General features: G+C 42.9%; 1 protein-coding gene across 11 annotated transcripts in view; it reads right to left on the bottom strand.

Annotated features, from left to right (window-relative positions):
- The window catches only part of LOC140200467 (stAR-related lipid transfer protein 9-like), a 396482-nt gene that overhangs the window by 78473 nt on the left and 298530 nt on the right, over positions 1 to 19479 (bottom strand). For 10 of the 11 annotated variants that reach the window (XM_072263850.1, XM_072263869.1, XM_072263879.1 and 7 more), the window contains 3 exons: positions 19304 to 19386; positions 15623 to 15729; positions 12067 to 12111 (listed from right to left, as the gene is read on the bottom strand). In XM_072263850.1, coding sequence (XP_072119951.1) covers positions 12067 to 12111; positions 15623 to 15729; positions 19304 to 19386 — 235 coding nt within the window. Of the gene's footprint in view, positions 1 to 12066; positions 12112 to 15622; positions 15730 to 16471; positions 16540 to 19303; positions 19387 to 19479 lie in introns of those variants that run through there. The other variant, XM_072263913.1, reaches the window with a different exon arrangement.

Genomic DNA, 19479 nt, shown 5'->3' with positions numbered 1-19479 from the left:
TCTTGCTTTAATCACAGTGAATAATGCAAACAATGATTACATTGGATTTCCAGCATCTGCAGAATCTCTTGTGTTTTTGGTTAGATTAGTTTTGAACTCAAGACTTTCCCAAATTAATTAAGTGTCAGGCACTACAACTAAAATAGATGAATTTCCACAAGCTTTGGCAAGGGAGAGGGCAGTTACTCATTTGCTTTTATACAAGCAGGCTGTCTAAACAGATTTACAATCAATCATGTACAAATGTTTGTACTTCCCCTATGGTTCAATCACCCCTGAATTAAAAGACTGCACTATCAGCTGACCCATGGTTGAAACATCGATGCTCGTGGAAAATGGCAAAAGGCTCTGACGCACATACACAGTCTCTCTCTTTCTCTCCCTCACACAAACATATATCCACCTACAGTTTCTCAGACACACATACACACACAAGTCCACCTCTCTCTCTCTCTCATACATACATACATACACACACACGAAGCATATGCAGAAGGGTCTCCCAGATACATCCCACAGGAATTATTGTTAGGGTGTGCCTCAATCACCACCCTCCAGTGGCCAAACAGCTACTTCCCAAATCTCACTGTGCAAAGACAAGCAGTAATATTAACACCTAAATAAGAGTCACTTAATCGAGGAATGTGGAACTCCATCTTGGACCTTCTATATGCTGGAACACAAGCCATGATCTTAAAAAAAATCTATCAATCCTCAAAATCGGTGGACCCTGAACTGTAGACTCAGGTCACGAGTGCAGTCTCCCTTAAAGAGAAAATGTGCTAGGCTGCAAGTAAAATTGAACTGCAGAGCCCTTAGAACCCTTTCTCCCTACTACCCTGTTGGCGAATGTACAATCCCTGGAAAATAAAATGTAAGACTTCAGAGCAAGATTGAAGTACCAGAGGAACATCAGGGACTGCTGTGAACTTTGCTTCACAGAAACATGGTTCACCCTTATCATTTTGGATGCAGCGCTGGAGCCTGAAGGCTTCACCGACTACTGCATGGACAGCATAGCAGAGCCTCTTAAAGGTAGAGGAGGTATAGAATGCTTCATGATTAACTCATTGTGGTGCACTTACATGGCAGTTCTGTCTCAAACCTGCTCAACTGCTCACCTGACCTGGAATATCAAATGACTTTATCTGCCAGGGGAGTTTTCCGCTGCCATCCTGGTAGTGGTGTACTTTCCACCTCTGGCCAAAGTCAGGTGGGCACTGGAGGAACTGAGCACTATGATCAGCAGTCACGAAACAGCACACCCTGATGCCTTCCCAGTCACTACAGGGTACTTCAACCAAGTCAGCTTGATGAAGTCTCTGAACAACTGCCACCAACATATCACCTGTGGAACCAGAGGAGCCAACATACTTATCTACTGTTACACCATTAAAAAAGCTTACCGTATAATCCAACGCCCACACTTTGGCAAGTCATCTTGCTGTACCTCTACTCCTGATGTACAGGCAGAGAATGAGGGCCACATGGAGATGGCCTGAGGAGGTGAACGAGCGCTTTCAGGACTGCTGTGAATTGGTGGAATGGATAATATTCTGGGATTCACCTTCAGATGTGAATGAATACACCACAGTTGTCACTGACTTTATCAAGACCTGTGCGGATGAGTACGTACCAGACATACCTAAACCAAAAGCTGTGGACGAACCATGAGATTCGTAGTCTGCCGAGGGCTAGATCTATGGAGTTCAAGACTGGTGATCCAGAACTATACAAGAACTCCAGGTATGACCTATGGAAGGCTACTTGAAGAGTGAAAAAAAATTCAGATTCAGATGGAATTGGATATATGTTAGCTCTGAAAGGGTTTGCAAACCATTACTTCCTACAAGGCAAAACTTAATGTCATGAATGGCTGTGATGCTTCTCTCCTGATAAACTCAATGCCTTTTATGCACACTTTGAAAAGGAAGAATAAAAATACACCTGTGCAAATCCCAGCAACATCTGGCAACTCTATGATCTCTGTCTCGGAGACCAATGTCAGAACATCTTTCAAGATGGTGAGCCCACACAAAGCGTCAGGCTCCGCTGGTTTTCCTGGTAAAGCACTGAACACCTGTGCCAACCAACAGGCATCTTCGATCTCTCACTACTGTAGTTGGAGACTCCCACTCTTCCTTCAGAAGAGCAACAATCATACCAATGCCCAAGAATAGCAGGGTGAGCTGCCTCAATGACTATAACCCAGACTACCTACTGTCATGAAGAGCTTTGATAGGTTGGTCATGGCCAGATTCAACTCCTGCTTAAGCAAGGACCTAGAGCTGCTGCAATTTGCCTACTGCTACAATAGATCTACAGCGGATGCAATCTCACTGGCTCTTCACTCAGCCTTGACCATCTAAAGAACAAGAATACCTACATCAGGCTGCTGTTTATTGATTACAGCTCAGTGTTCAACAGCATTATACCCTCAGTATTAATCAACAACCTCCAAAACCAGGGCTTCTGTACCTCCCTCTGCAATTTCCTCATGGAGAGACCACAGTCAGTGTGGATTGGAAACAACAGCTTAAAAGCCATCTATAAATTTGCCGGTGACACAGCTATTGCTGGCAAAATTTCAGATGGTGATGAGGAGGCGTACAGAGATGAGAAAGATCAGCAACCTTGTACTCAGCATCAGTAAACCCAAGGAATTGATTGTGAACTTCAGAAAGGGGAAGTCAAGGGAACATACATCAGTCCTCTGAGGGAGCAGTAGTGCAAAGGGTGAGCAGTTTCAACTTCTTGGGTGTCAACATCTCTGAAGATCTATCCTGGGCCCAACATACTGATGCAATTACATAAAAGGCACGATAGCGACTATATTTCAGTAGGAGCTTGAGGAGATTTGGTGTGTCACCAAACACTCTAGCAAATTTCTACAGATGTACTGTGGAGAGCATTCTAACTGATTGCATCACAGTTTGGTACGGAGGGGCCACTGCACAAAATCAGTAAAAGGTAGGGAAGGTTAGCAAACTCAGCCACCTCCATCTGGGCACTAGCCTCCCCAGCATTGAGAATATCTTCAAAAGACGATGCCTCAAAAAGTCGATATCTGTCATTAAGGACGCCCATCACCCAGCACATGCCCTCTTTTCATCGCTACCATCATGGAGGGGGCATAGGCGCTGAAGATACACACTAAAAATTCTTGTTCCCTTCTGCCATCAGATTTCAGAAAAGACAATGCATCTATGTACACTACCTCTCCATATTTTTCCTCACTTTTTGCGCTACTTATTTAATTATGTATACATTATGTATATTTTATCTCACCCCTTATGGGTGGTGTTTATGTGTATTTTTCCCTCAATCTCAGGTCCTCTACCAGAGGCCTGAGAGCTTGAGGGTTCAGCTCAGCATCCTTGCTGTTCCTAGTAGTGCGCTCTTCTGGACCGAGGTCTTAGATGTTCCCAGGATATTTTGGAGTTACTCTCCCAGTCCAGGTGCAAAGTCCCAAGTACTCCTATCACCACAGGGATTACTCTGGCCTTAAGCTTCCACATCCTTTCTATCTGCTCTTTCAAACCCTGGTATTTCTCTAGCATCTCATATTCTTTCTTTCTGATGTTGCTGTCACTTGGGATTGCTTATCAGTCTGTATTTGTAAGTCCCACAGGATCTTAGCTCTGTCGTTCTTCACTACCTTCTCGGGTGTTTCCCATTTGGACTTGGGAGTGTCCAATCCATACTCAGCGCAGATGTTCCTGTACATAATTCCTGCAACTTGGTAGTCCTGTTCAGTCTATGCCGTCCCTGCCTGCATCGTGCACCTTGCTACTACATGCTAGATGGCTTCAGCGGATTCCTTGCCGTCTGCATCTTGGGTCTCATCTGGGATGATACACCCCTGCTTCTATTGCTCTTGTGCCCAGCGCCTGGTTCTTGTGCAGCCATGAGCAGCGCCTCTGTGCTGTACCTCAGCCCTGCCATTTCCAGCCATTGGTAGGACTTCACATCAGCCACCTCTGATATCTGGCGATGGTACATCCCATGTAGCGGCTTGTCCTGCCCTGGCCTCTGGGCCTCTGGCTCTGCTTCACCTACTTCCATTTCCATATCCCCTGCCTGCTGTCTGAGGTGTCTCCTAGCAGGTCGTCCTTAGGGGCCACCTTCCTGACATACTCATGGATGTTTCACAAATTTTCCAGGACTGTGGCCTTGACACTTCCAAGTCCCTGTCCTCCTTTATTCTGGCAGGTGTACAGTCACTCGACATGGACTTTGGGCGGGATCCTCCATATATTGTTAGTAGCTTCTGGGTCTTAACGTCAGTGGCTTCCAAGTCGTTCCTTGACCAGCACACTATTGATGACTGGTAGGGCAAATGTATTGATGGCTCTGATCTTGTTCTTCCCGTTCAGCTGGCTTTTTAGGACCTGTCTCACTCTTTGGATGTACTTGGATAGACTGCACCTTGTGTCCTCATCGTGGCTTCCATGCTCTGCAGGATCCCCAGGTATTTGTATTGTACGCCTGATATGTGGCCTTCAGGTAACTCGACTTCTTCAGTCTTGATGAGTTTGCCTCTTTTCACTACCGTTCAGCTGCACGTTTCCAGTCCAAATGACATCCTGATGTCTCTGCGTACACCCTCGTCAGGTGGATTAGTGAGTCAATTTTTCTTTCATATCTGGTATGCAGCTTGATGTCAACCATGTACGGGAGGTGGCTGATGGTCACTCCACTCTTGTATCTGTACCCATATCCATTCTTTGAGATGATCTGGCAGAGGGAGTTCAAGCCTATGCAGAACAGCAGTGGGGATAGTGCACCTCTGTGATATATTACACATCTGATGGTCACTTGTGCTATTGGCTTTGAGTTAACTTCTAGCATTGTACTCCAACAGCCCAGTGAGTTCTTGATGAAGGTCCTTAGTATCTTGCTGATCTTGTACGGAGACAGGCATTCAGGATCCATTGTGAGGCATTGAGTCGTATGCTTTCTGGTAGTTGATCCAGCCCGTGCTTATGTTGGCTTGCCTGGTCTTGCAGTGTCGCATATCTGCTTTGTGCTTGGAGCCCCTGGTTCCATTCCCAATCCCCCCCGAGCAGGGCCCGTCTCAGGGATTTACACACACGTCCTTCAGCTTGGTGGCTATGATGCCTGATTCCCAACCCCCTCCCCCCCCCCCCCCCCCCGCCACCGAGCAGGGCTCAGGGATTTACACACACGTCCTTCAGCCTGGTGGCTATGATGCCTGATTCCCAATCCCCCCCCCCCCACCCCACCCCGAGCAGGGCTCAGGGATTTACACACACGTCCTTCAGCCTGGTGGCTATGATGCCTGATTCCCAATCCCCCCCCCCCCCCACCCCACCCCGAGCAGGGCTCAGGGATTTACACACACGTCCTTCAGCCTGGTGGCTATGATGCCTGATTCCCAATCCACCCCCCCCCCACCCCACCCCGAGCAGGGCTCAGGGATTTACACACACGTCCTTCAGCCTGGTGGCTATGATGCCTGATTCCCAATCCCCCCCCCCCCACCCCGAGCAGGGCTCAGGGGTTTACACACACGTCCTTCAGCCTGGTGGCTATGATGCCTGATTGGAGCTTCCATGTTGTTGACAGGTTATAGGCTGGTAGTTTGATGGTGTTGCTCCTTTGTGTGGATCCTTCATTATGAGTACTGTCCTCCCTTGCGTTAGCCAGTCAGTGTGGGGGCCGGCTTCAAGCAGCAGGTTCATTTGAGCAGCCAGCTGTGTGTACAATCTTGTTAGTTTCTTCAGCCAATAGGTGAGAATCATGTCAGGCCCCAGTGATGTCCAGTTCTTCATACTTGCTCTCCTTTGCTGGACATCTACTACTGTAATGGTGACTAGTTCTTCCTCTGGGAGATTGCAGAGACTTACTTGTAGGTCTTTCAGACATTGGGCACTGGTGTTATGTGACGCTTCTTTCTCCTATATACTCTACCCGTACTCTTCAGTTGCTGTTTTAATTGGTTCAGGTACTGGCACGTTGTTGCTCCGGAACTGTGCAAATATTTTTCCTGGTTCTTTGGAGAAGAGCGCATTTATTCACCTGGCCTCTGTGTCCTTAGTGTACCTCTGTAGTCTGGAAGCCAAAGCTGTTAAACGTAGCTTGGGAGTTTCCAGCTATGGACATACCTCTGTACTTCCTTCGTAGCCAAGATGAGTCTTTTGTCTTCCCACCTTTCTGCAGCTTAGTTAGTCTGCTGACCTCCACCCTTGTGATTTTCAGCTTGGCTTCCAATTGTCACCTCCGGAGGGTGGAGGTGGTGGTTATAACAGTACTCTTCACTGTACATTATTTAATTTTGTAGCCCAGCATTTCTAAGACTGCTGTTGGTGATATATCAGGTCTCAGTCATGTTGGAGGTTGCATTTGTGAGTAGTGCTGCTTCTAGTATGCTGTGTGATGGAATTTTATCACTGAGAGCCTAGTTTGTTGATTGACAGTTGCCAGTTTAGCTATAATCTTCTCTCTGATTGCAACAGCCAGTGTTGCATGCCCCAAGGTGAGGTTCAAACTTGCATTTCCAGTGTACAAGGTGATACAATTACCTTTGTGCCATCTGAGAGTTGCGAAGGTGGGGTTTGAACTCATATTTTCTGATCGGCTCAGTTCTGCGGTGACATTGCTGTGGTGCATCACGACTCTATGTCTTCTGATTCGAGATGTGATCGCAATCATCTGTTGACAATGTTTGATTGCTGGGTAACTTGCGACACTGGGAACATCGAAGGCCAACACCCAGAACCACCTTGGCTCTGCGGTGTGGCAGTCAGGGGTTCAGGCCCTGGTGGTGGTGGCCTGGTAGGGGTCTTGGACTGGACCTCTCGCACTTACGTTACATCTGCCTACAAATACACACTCTTATAATTTATAGTTTTTTAAAATTATGTATTGCACTGCACTGCAGCTGCAAAACAACAAACTTCATGACATATGCCAGTGATTCTGAAACAACATGCTAATCTCAGTGCAAACCAATGACAAACATCAACTAAATCATTACCCCAACTCTTTTCACCATCCCTCACATCAGAATGCTGCTGCACCTTTCCTCCAACTGAAGTAAAGCTTCTACTGGTCAAATGGGAACCTCTACAACCTTCCACTTCAGAACCCAGGGAGTTGTTCCAACTTCAGTCATTAAATTGTGGCATGCAGATGTAATATACACACATTCACAAGCTGAATTCAGAGTCAACCAATTTCTCAAGCCCAAAACTGAAGGGCTATTGTGGATAATGAACAAAGTGCAGGAGGAATTCTGTAGATCAGGCAGCATCTGTGAAGAGAAATGGAAAGTTGACATTTTGGGTCATGACCCTTCATCTGGACTCCCCATTTCCCCTCCACAGATGCTCCCTGATCTCCCGTTCCACTAGTGACAGGGTCTCTCAGTCCCATATTTTCCTCATCAATCACCCTAGAGGTGAGTGAAAGTCATTCTTAACCCAAGCTAAGAGAGAGCTGCTGTCTCCATAAAGGTGGTGTAACAGTCAGGTAATATTTGTGCAATGCATCTTTCTAAATATGGTTGAAATGAACATCAGATTCACGTGTTTCAACCATTACCCCTCCCTCACTCCGAATATCTGCCCCTCCAGCACAGAGATGAATTTTCTGCACCTCAAAACAACTTAATGACGATAAAGGGAAATGTGGCAGAGAAGAATAGTAAATTACAATGTCAGATTTCAAACTTACTTTTCACAATATGTTCAAACAATTAACATCAAAGGGCTAGGCAAAGAAAATATTTCACGGAGTATTTCTCAGCCTGCTAGGAAATGTAAACTCAAAGAGAAGTTTCTTTGGCACATAACTAAAACTGAATTTCTTGCCAGCATGGAGACTCGAATATCTTTAACTGCCAGAGAAATTAAACTGGCATGACATTCTAGTGTTATTTCAGAGTTGAGTGAGAGTTGTTGTTGATTACAGTAATCAGATCATAATTTAGTAGAGGAGGATCAACCATAATAACTTTGATGATATTTGAGTGCAATCTTGAAATACGATTGAAATTAGTTTGTAATAGACACCTCTTTTTCTGTGTTTGAGACTCCATAAAACATAGGAGCAGAATTAGGCTATTTAGCCCATTGAGTCTGTTCTACCATTCCATCAGGGCTGATTTATTATCCCTCTCAACCCCATTCTTCTGTCTTTCCCTGTAACCTTTGATACCCTGAATAATCAAGAACCGGTCAATCTCTGCTTTAAATATATCCAATGATTTAGCCTGCACAACTGTCTGTGGTAATGAATTCCATAGATTCACCACCCTCTGGCTAAAGAAATTCTTCCTCATCTCGGTTTTAAATGGACATCCCTCTATTCTGAGGCTGTGCCATCTCATCCTGGACTCCCCCACTAGACTTCTCCACAAACACGAGGAATTCTGCAGATGCTGGAAATTCAAGCAACACACTTCAAAGTTGCTGGTGAACGCAGCAGGCCAGGTAGCATCTCTAGGAAGAGGGGTACAGTCGACGTTTCGGGCTGAGACCCTTCGTCAGGACTGACTTCTCCACATATGGATAGTCAGAAGCTTTTTCCCAGGGCTGAAATGGTTGCCACAAGAGGACACAGGTTTAGGATGCGGGGGGGAGTAGGTACAGAGGAGATGTCGGGGTAAGTTTTTTTTACTCAGAGAGTGGTGAGTGTGTGGAATGGGCTGCCGGCAACGGTGGTGGAGGCGGATACGATAGGGTCTTTTAAGAGGCTTTTGGATAGGTACATGGAGCTTAGTAAAATAGAGGGCTATGGGTAACCCTAGTAATTTCTAAGGTAGGGACATGCTCGGCACAACTTTGTGGGCCGAAGGGCCTGTGTTGTGCTGTAGGGTTTCTATGTTTTTATCCACTCTATCAAGGCCTTTAAAGATTTGATAGGTTTCAATGAAATTGCCCCCTAATTCTTCTAAACTCCAGGCCCAGAGACATCAAATGCTCCTCATATATTAAACCTTTCATTCCCAGAGTCATACTCATGAACCTCCTTAGGATCCTCTCCAATGCCAGCACATCTTTTCTTAGGTAGGGGGCCCAAATCTGCTCACAATATTCCAGTGTGCTCTGACCAATGCCATATAAAGCCTTAGCATTACATCTTTGCCTTTATATTCTAGTTTTCTCAAAATGAAAGCTAACAATGCTTTGCCATCTTTATTGTCAACTCACACTGGAAGTTAACCTTTAAGGAATACTGTATAAGGATTCCCTTAAGAATTCACTTGGATATTTAAATTCCTTCCCTGTACAGAAAACAATCTATGTCTTTTTTCTTTCTACCAAAGTGTATCACCATGCACTTCCCTACACTATATTCCATCTGCTATTTCTTTGCCCATTCTCCTAATCAGTCTCAATCCATCTATGGACTCCCAGCTTCCTCAACACTACCTGCCCCTCCACCTATATTCATATCGTCTGCAAACTTGGTCACAAAGCCATCAATTCTGTCATCCAAGTCATTAAAGTATAATGTGAAATGAAGCAACCCCAACACTGACCCCCAGAACACCACCACTTTGGCAGCCAACCAGAAAAAGACCCCTTTATTACTACTATTTGCCTCCTGCCAATCTTCTACCAACGCTATATATTTCCTGTAATACCATGGGCTCTTATCTTGTTAAGCAGCTTAATGTGCAGCACTTTGTCAAAGGCCTTCTGAAAATACAAGTAAACAACATCCATTGACTCTTGTCTGTCTATCCTACGTGTTATTTCCTCAAAGAATTCCAACAGATTTGTCAGGCAAGATTTTCCCTTAGGGAAACTATGGTCTATTTTATCATGCGTCTCCAAGAACCCTGAAACCTCATCCTTAAGGAATGGACTCCAACATTGTCACAGCCACTGAGATCAGACTAATAGACCTATAATTTCCTTCCTTCTGCATCCCTCGCTTCTTAAAGAGTGAAGCAACATTTGCAATTTTCCAGTCCTACAGAACCATTCCAGAATCTAGTGGTTCTTGAAAGATAATTACTAATGCCTCCACAATCACTTCAGCCACCTCTTTCTGTACCCTGGGGTGCACAGCATCTGGTCCAGGTTGCTTATCTACCTTCAGACCTCTCAGCATCCCACACAGTTTCCCATTTGTGATGGCAACTACACTTACTTCTGCCTCCTGACACTCTCAAGTTTCTGGAGTTAGGTAACCCTGGAAGCTATCTGATTGAGTGGGGAACTGCATTTCCAACTTTATTTTTTGGTTATCAATGAACATCTCTCAGGGAACTGAAGTTACAGACATCATTATTTCCTACTATCTACAAACAAGGGATGCTTCTAATCAATAAAACACTGGATTAGTCTAGATAAGGGACTGACAAATAAAAGTACCAGTCATTTCCCCTCCCCACCACGAAGGAATGTTATCAACATTTAACTAGAATGTTATTATGTTAAGCTACACCAGTCCACCAACACTAGTTTTTTAAAACCTTTGATCATGTAATGATCTCTACTGAGTGAAATGTCAACATTCTACAGGAGCATTTAGCAAGAGGGAAATAAAATGACGTGAAGTGGTGGTGCTGCCTGATCCAATGATTGTTAATATGCATGTCCAATGCATGTTAATCCTCCTACAAACAGAATTTTACAGCAAAACTTCAAGTTCACAACAATAGCAAGAATTTTATATTATTATTCTATTTAAAATATATCAAAAATAAGTATGTTTTGAGTTTGGCAACAACTCCAGTGGGTTGAGAAAAGAGTCCGTACAAAAAAGTGAAAAGGAAGTAGCAACATACAAATTATGGAACAACCCAACAGCTCCAAGGAAACATAACCACTAAAAAAGAAGCTATGATCAAGACAGAGCTTCAATAGAACCAACTACTTAATAATCTTCATCGCAATGAATCTCAAACAGGCAATAAATGCATTGTTGCATCATCCCGAGATCAAGGACATACTCAAGGTCTGATATGAGGGTGCAGAACCAATTGAATGGATTTTACCAAATACAGAATTAAGCAGTGATATGTTAAAACAACAGGGCACATAAAAATAAATAATCTCCAGTGAATAATCAAGGACAAAAGAAGATAATTTTAAAAGGTGCAATGGAGATATAGATCTTTCTCTCCATAAAACTACAGAGGATTCGGGTAGTGCCAAATGCAAAGATTAGCAGGTTAAACGAATGGATATATGTTGTAGATGGATGTTAAAAGCAGGAAAAATAAAGGCACAGATCAGCAATAATGCAATGGCAAATCAGTGCCTTTGTTTAACATCACATGTGAAAGGCTCTATATTCAATATTGCATATTATCCTCAGGGGAACAAACCTGGATTGTTTTCACTGGGGTGTCAAGAGGCCAAGGGAAGACCTGATGAAAGTTTATAAAATTATGAGAGATGTAGATGGAATAGACAATAAGAATCTTTTTTTTTCCCCTCCAGTGTAAATGTCAAATACTAAAGGACAGAGCTTTAACATGGGAGGAGAAAGTTTAAGGGAGATGTGCAGAGCAATTTTTCTTTGTGCAGCAAGCTAAGAACTTGCTGCCAAGGGTGACAGTTGAAGCAGGTACGACAGTGGCATTCAAAAAGCTTTTAGATAGGCACATAAATAGGCAGGGAATGGCAGTATACGGATCCTGTACAGGTAGAAGTGACTAGTTTGATTTGGCGTCATGCATAGTACAGGCATCATAGACCCAAATACGAAAGCCTGCATTTAAAGTCCAACTCTAGGAACCTCAGCTGAAATTGTGGACTGACAAAGTGAAGAAACATACTTTGTTTGCCATTAAAGGGCAATGGCTTGTTCTGCAAAGTTCATATTGATGAGATCATTTGTATCTCTTTAACTGAATCCCTTAATGATAAGGACGATAGTGAAGAAATTAATGAGAGTGACGTTACAGAAGTATCTACTAAACTTTCCTTAGTGTTACCTTTCAAAAACTAAACCACAATTCCAGAATGTCAATGTTCTCTGTTGTAATACATTATATAATGACAAAAACAGTAAATCAACATTGTTATTTCCATACACAGAAAAGACAAGAAACAAAATCCAGTCACTTAGACAACTTCTCACCTGGTTTCATTTATTTCGATTCCTTCCTCTTTCTCTTGTTCCAAGCTGTTTAAAAACATGACAATAGAATGGTTTTGTTACACCACGTTCCCAGCCAGCAACACTCTCTGTTCATATACATTTAAAGTTTTCCCTGCAGCCTAGGTAAGAAAGGAGAGCTGAGAGAGCACAACCCCATGGCTGCTGGATGAGAGCAAGTGGCAAGTTCGCTCAAGGCATTCTAAAGTATGTGAAGAGCAAGAGGATAAGACATGAAAGAATAGGACCTATCAAGTGTTACAGTGGGAAAGTGTGTATGGAACCGGAGGAAATAGCAGAGGTACTTAATGAATACTTTACTTCAGTATTCACTATGGAAAAGGATCTTAGTGATTGTAGTGATGACTTGCAGCAGACTGAAAAGCTTAAGCATGTAGATATTAAGAAAGAGAATGTGCTGGAGCTTTTGGAACTGGCCTCAACTGTTTCCTGTGGCAGAGAATTCCACAGATTCACCACCCTCTGTGTGAAGTTTTTCCTCATCTCAGTCTTAAAGGGCTTCCCCTTTATCCTTAAACTGTGACCCCTCATTCTGGCCTTCCCCAACATCAGGAACAATCTTCCTGCATCTAGCCTGATGAGATGTACCTCAGGCTACTGTGGGAGGCGAGGGAGGAGATTGCTGAGTCTCTGGCGATGATTGAAGGGTTGCGGATGTTGTTCCCTTATTCAAGAAAGGGAGTAGAGACAGCCCAGGAAATTATAGACCGGTCAGTCTTACCTCAATGGTTGGTAAGTTGATGGACAAGATCCTGAGGGGCAGGACTTATGAACATTTGGAGAGGTATAATATGATTAGGAATAGTCAGCATGGCTTTGTCAAGGGCAGGTCATGCCTTACGAGCCTCATTGAATTTTTTGAGGATGTGACTAAACACATTGATGAAGGAAGAGCAGTCGATGTAGCGTATATGGATTTCAGCAAGACACTTGACAAAGTACCCCATGCAAGGCTTATTGAGAAAGTAAGGAGGAATGGGATACAAGGGGACATTGCTTTGTGGATCCAGAACTGGCTTGCCCACAGAAGGCAAAGAGTAGTTGTAGACAGGTCATATTCTGCATGGAGGTTGGTCACCAGTGGAGTGCCTCAGGGATCTGTTTTGGGACCCTTACTCTTCGTGATTTTTATAAATGACCTGGATAAGGAAGTGGAGGGATAGGTTAGTAAGTTTGCTGATGACACAAAGGTTGGAGGTGTTGTGGATAGTGTGGAGGGCTGTCAGAGATTACAGCGGGACATTGATAGGATGCAAAACTGGGCTGAGAAGTGGCAGATGGAGTTCAACCCAGATAAGTGTGAAGTGGTTTATTTTGGTAGGTCAAATATGATGGCAGAATATAGTACTAATGGTTAGACTCTTGGCAGTGTGGAGGATCAGAGGGATCTTGGGGTCCGAGTCCATAGGACGCTCAAAGCAGCTGTGCAGGTAAACTCTGTGGTTAAGAAGGCGTTCAGTATATCGGCCTTCATCAATCATGGAATTGAATTTAGGAATCAAGGAATCAATATAGGACCCTGGTCAGACCCCACTTGTAGTACTGTGCTCAGTTCTGGTCGGATGTTCTATAGGAAGGATGTTGAAGCCATAAAAAGGGTGCAGAGGAGATTTACAAGGATGTTGCCTGGATTGGGGAGCATGCCTTATGAGAATTGGTTGAGTGAACTTGGCCTTTTCTACTTGGAGCGATAAAGGATGAGAGGTGACCTGATAGAAGTGTATAAGATGATGAGAGGTATTGATCGTGTGGATAGTCAGAGGCTTTATCCCAGGGCTGAAACGGTTGCCACAAGAGGATGCAGGTTTAGGGTGCGGGGGAGCAAGTACAGAGGAGATGTCAGGGGTAAGTTTTTTTTTACTCAGAGTGGTGAGTCCGTGGAATGGGCTGCCGGAAATGGTGGTGGAGGCAGATATGCTAGGGTCTTTTAAGAGACTTTTGGATAGGTACATGGAGCTTAGAAAAATAGAAGGCTCTAGGTAAGCCTAGTAATTTCTAAGATAGGGACATGTTCGGCACAACTTTGTGGGCCAAAGGGCCTGTATTGTGCTGTAGGGTTTCTATGTTTCTAAGGAAAGCCATCAGGATCGGTGGAAGCATACCTATACTGACTTGGGTACTACATTGCCATGATTATAATATGGAATGGCTAATCCAGTGAAGGAGAATTTTTAACCCCCCAGAGCAATATAACCGTAAAGTTGTTAAATCACTGTAAAAACCCAAATAGTTCAATAATATCCTGGAAAGAAGACCATTTAGAGCCCTTACTCAATCTGGTCTAAATGTGACTTTCATTCCTCACCCAACACAGCTGATCTCAGTTCCCTTGACTAGGGTTTGAAAGCCAATAACTGTATGTCACTAAACACCAGCCTTGCTTAACACGCAGCTGCCTATAAATAAATCCTAATTATGATAAAGAGAGAGCAAAACATAAAAGAATTTTAAAATAGGACAATTAAGTCAAGTTTAGAAAATGCAAGTTTCTAAATTGTGTCTATGGGACACAACTTGGTTTCTATGTGTACATATTGTGTGTTCATGTCTATTCTGATTCCGACTCTGGGCTGCGGCAACTAACCCTTGAATCCAAGTTGTTAACTGGTTAGCTGGTGAGTAAAATACTTCTTTGCTTTCTAAGCTAGGGATGTTGTAAATAAGAAACTAATAATTTAAACTGGTTGAATTATTTTAAATGTCTTAAAATAAGCCAAATAAATATATTAATAAATTAAATAGCTAAACCAGAATAGGACAGAGGAATCACTGTAAAATAAGTGCACTATCAGAAGCAGGTTCATGTGTACTGACAGCAACATGATGCCAGATATCTACATATGCCATAAACATCTACAGCTTCAGAAACACAACCTTAAACATGTTAAATAAGATAGCAGGCATGGTGATGAGGCCGGAAGGCAGAAGAGCTACCTAACCATTTTGACCAAGGAGCTGGGTCACCCTATATATTAACCAGAAGTTTAAATTCAGTTAGTTTGGTCACAGAGGGCAAATACGATTGCAAGATGGCAAGATTACTAAAACTACTATTACATTGGTGAAAGAGTCCCACTCCTTGCTTTTATTAACCTGCATGGATGTCATCAAAATTATAGAGAAAATGGTGAGACTGGCCAAGTTACCAAAGTGCAAAACAACATTCAGTGGGGGAACAATGGTAATGGTAATGTCATTTAAGGGATGGACAGCATACTTAGAGATATGAGTGGAAGTTCCAAAGAGGTGTCTGCCTAGTGGTAAAGGACTACACCTTGGAGTAAGAGGAATCTCACTGGTGTTGGGCTATAAATCAGTATAGTAAGAATGAAGGTGGGGCAGGGGGAATTGTAGTGGTATGGGCTGTAACATCTATTAGGAAGGACTGAGCTTATTGACAGAAGGGTCTTTATGCATCTGAACATTGTGCTTTCCCTGCTTCAATGTGAAGCAGTATTTCTGTATCAGATGATGATATTTTGCACGCAATGGAAGTTCCCTTAGTTTAACATCCTACCTTGCTTGCATGAGTGGAGATAAAACATAAGGAGGGGAAAAGTTGAATTCTCCATCCAAATCCAGCCATTCGCAGGAACCACTGCTCGCCAAAGATATACTGCTACTCTAAATGAGGGAAAAATATTAATCCTATAACCAAGATAACAAATTAATTCATTTACAAATGTAGCAACCTCCTTTTCATGCACTTTTACACAAACCTGAATGGGCAATGCAAGCCAGAGAAAGGAACAATGTTGATGAATGTGTGTAAATTTCAGGCAGATGGAATACAGTGTTGGGAAATGTATGATAACGCATTTTGGTAAAAGGAACCATAGTGCAGACTATTATCTAAATGGGGCAAAAATTCAAACATCAGAATGGCAGAGCAGACTTGATGGGCTGAATGGCCCAATTCTGTTCCCATTTATTAACGGCCTTATGGAACCAAATGACATGAAGGGGAAATTAATACAATTGTTGGCATCCTTGTCCTTTCAAAGTGGGATTATTCAGTAACTACGTAAATCAGGGGTCCCCAACCTTTTTTGCACCACGGACCGGTTTAATATTGACAATATTCTTGCGGACTGGCCAACGGGGGGAGGAGGGATGCTGATCACGACTGGAATATTGGTGATAAGTCAACTATAAGTCACTTATAAGTGGCTAATACACTCAATTTTGTTTCTAAAAGGGTTTATCTAACGAATTTAATATTAAACACAGCGCATATTTTCCTCGTATGAATATACTGATAAGTCAATTTAAGTCAATAGCATCATAACATTTTAAGTAACGTTTGGATATTAAACACACAGCGCATATTTTCCTTGTATGAACATATAAAATCATTGCAACACACCAATATCGCTGAATCAGTGGGAGCCCTGGGCTTGTTTCCCTGCATCATCGAAGGGTGATGGGAGACAGTGATACTCGAAGGGGGTTCCTTATGTCCAGTCTATTCTGCAATTTAGCTTTTGTTGCATTCATTGCAGAAAAACCCGCTTCGCAGAGATATTATGTTGAAAATGGAAGCAACGTTTTCAGTGCTTTATATTCAGCCTTGACTTTGATCCAGAATGCCGGCAGAGATGTTATGACAAACATACTTTTCAGCCCACCGTCATTTGCAAGCTCGAGGAGTTAATCTTCTTCCCTCGCTAACATGGATAATTCACCGGGGACATTCACAAATAGGTCACGGACCTATTCCTTTGCAAGTCTTGGGTCATTTGCGGTTGGGAAGTAATGCTCAAATTCTGTTGACAGCGAAGATAGGTGATCGAGCACCAGCTGTGAAAAGGACAGTGCAGCCTCAGTCTCTCCCAAAATCCCAGCTAATGTTGGGAACATGTCAAATATGCCCCTGTCTACTCACCATTCCCACAGTTCCAGCTTGGCTTTGAAAGCAGTTTGGTTTTGAAAGGTAGAATCAATTCTTCACCAACAGTGAAAGGCTTCTTAGCCTTAGCAATACGGCTAGCCACTAAGTATGATGCTCTCAGAGCAGCAGCATTTGTGGAGGTGGTGGCTCTCAGCACTTGCTTGCTCATGTTTTTTCCGCTCAAAATACTCAACAGGTTTGTCTTTAAGTGCAGGGTGCTTGGACCCAAGGTGCTGAAGCAGCTTTGGGGGCTTCATTGCCTCATTAACAGCTTGTCTCCACATATCACACACAGGGGGCTTACAGCGTGTGAGTCACCGGTCGCAATAAAGCCATATTTTATGTACGACTCATCGTATTTTCTGTTGAAGGAAGCTGTCTTTTTTTTCCCCACAGTCTCGGCCTCAGCTGTCTCTGTGTTATCATCATCATTAGGTCTTTTATGTCCTCTACCACTTCTTCCAAAGAAACTCTCAAGCAACGTTTGTTTTTTTACTCATCGAGTAGTTGTAGGTTAATGACCGACTGATGACCTCGCGTGCGTTCAAGTTCAACAGTGGGCATGACAGGGAATGAGGAAAGGTGCAGCTGTTTCATATCATTTCATATCGCCAAATCATATCATTTCCTTGCAGTCTGGTAGCACATGGTTGGGGACCACTGTTATTTAGGGTTCAGTGACTTGGCTCCATTATCCATTAAGTATCAATGCTTGCTCATTATTACAATGTACTATTAAATGAGTTCATAGAAAAGTTGCAATCTCTTCAAAGAATCATTACAGTATTGACTTAGTTATGATAACCCAACTGTCATGTGTCCATATTTGCAGCTCCTCAGGCATTAAAATAACACAACCCATGCCACAGGATCTGAACAACATTCTGCCCCGGGCTAAAGAGTGGTACAGTCACATTTGCACCATTCATCACAACCAAAAGAGAATTTATTTAGTCCTCTTTATATTTCCAAATCCTCCAACATCAACCAAGCGGCATTCACCAATAACAAAAGCTAAAGTGGAATAGCCACATAAATACTGTGGCTACAAGAGCAGGTGCATATTCTGGGACAAATGGAACATTTAGAGTGACAAAGTCTGAAGTCAAAAGAAGAATGGAATCGCAACTCTCCATTTGATCAGCTGAGTGCAGTTCCAACAACACATGAAGATCAACATCATCCCACATTAAAAATCCACTAGATTAGCACCACATCCAATCAACCATTCAAACATTTTCTCCTTTCACCCCAGTCCATGGTGGTTACACTGTGTGTCATCTACTGGAAGCTCTGTAGAAACCTAACAAGGCTGTCTCTAAACTTTTATTCTCTATTACCCAGAAAGGCAGAAAAACAAATCAGCATCTACATGTTTTGCCCCACCCCACCCCAGCCAGCCAACTACACCCCACTCCCTTCCCTCATCAGGACCATTGCTTATGGCTGAGCCTTTGTTGTCATGGAGTGAATTGCTGCAACAGTAGGGTAGTAGGAATTTAAAAACAGGATCTGAAGTGGTTGGACAAGGCAGTAAGTGGTACATGCTGGGTGGGCCAGAGATGGTCACATTAAATTAATTATTTTAAAATGACTTACAAACTAAATAAATCAGATAGTTGAGGGGCAATTCCTCTCACATCACTCTATATTTGAAAATAAAAGGAGGGTAGGGAATAAAATAGTACTATTCAGCTTAATAAGCTTTCCTTGCTAACTGCATTGTCCCACTACACTTATGGCAGAATAAATACTGTTACTGATCCAGACTCTTCTGATAAAAGTCATCAAGCTGAAATGTTAACTTGTTTTCCCTTTTTTAAAAATTTTTATCCTGTCTCTTCCGTTCAGTTTTTCCAGCATTTTCAGAAACTAGATTCTGATCAGGAGCTGGGATGCCAGTGATCCAACTTCCTAACCTACTCCATTCTCCATTGGCGCATTATTCATGGATTCCATGATCAAGTCCTTTAAAGATACTTCTACTGCAAAAAAGATTGAGTGCAGATTTTCCTTTGAATTCTCAGGAAGTTCAAGGCTGTATATTCTTTTGAACAAAATGCCTCCAAATTCCAAATAATAGAATGATAGACCAACAATCTGGGTAGTACTCTACAGATCATACAACATCTGTGGCTAGAAAGGAACTGTTGACATTTTTGGTCCAAACCCTGCATCAGGACATGCAGCCTTGCATCCATCCATGGAATGGTAGAGACCTGTCTTACTCCAAATTATAAGGAAATATTAGGCAGCTACACCATCAATTGTAAAGCACATTTATTAATTAGTGTATTGGGAACTTACAGCTCTCCTTTGCCTCAACTTTGCAGCTTCATTTGGATGATTAAACCTGAACTTATGCACTTTTCCCAAAACTATGACAGCACCTGAAAAATAAATGATACTTTATACTTTATACTTGCCCAACAATTGATACTAGAACGTACAATCATCACAGCGATATTTGATAAATGTTGTCA

Source organism: Mobula birostris, chromosome 1 (genome assembly GCF_030028105.1).
Source record: "Mobula birostris isolate sMobBir1 chromosome 1, sMobBir1.hap1, whole genome shotgun sequence".
In the NCBI taxonomy this organism is placed as follows: Eukaryota; Metazoa; Chordata; class Chondrichthyes; order Myliobatiformes; family Myliobatidae; genus Mobula; species Mobula birostris.
Note: the sequence above shows the minus strand (reverse complement) of the source record. Positions and strands in the feature narration are given on the sequence as shown.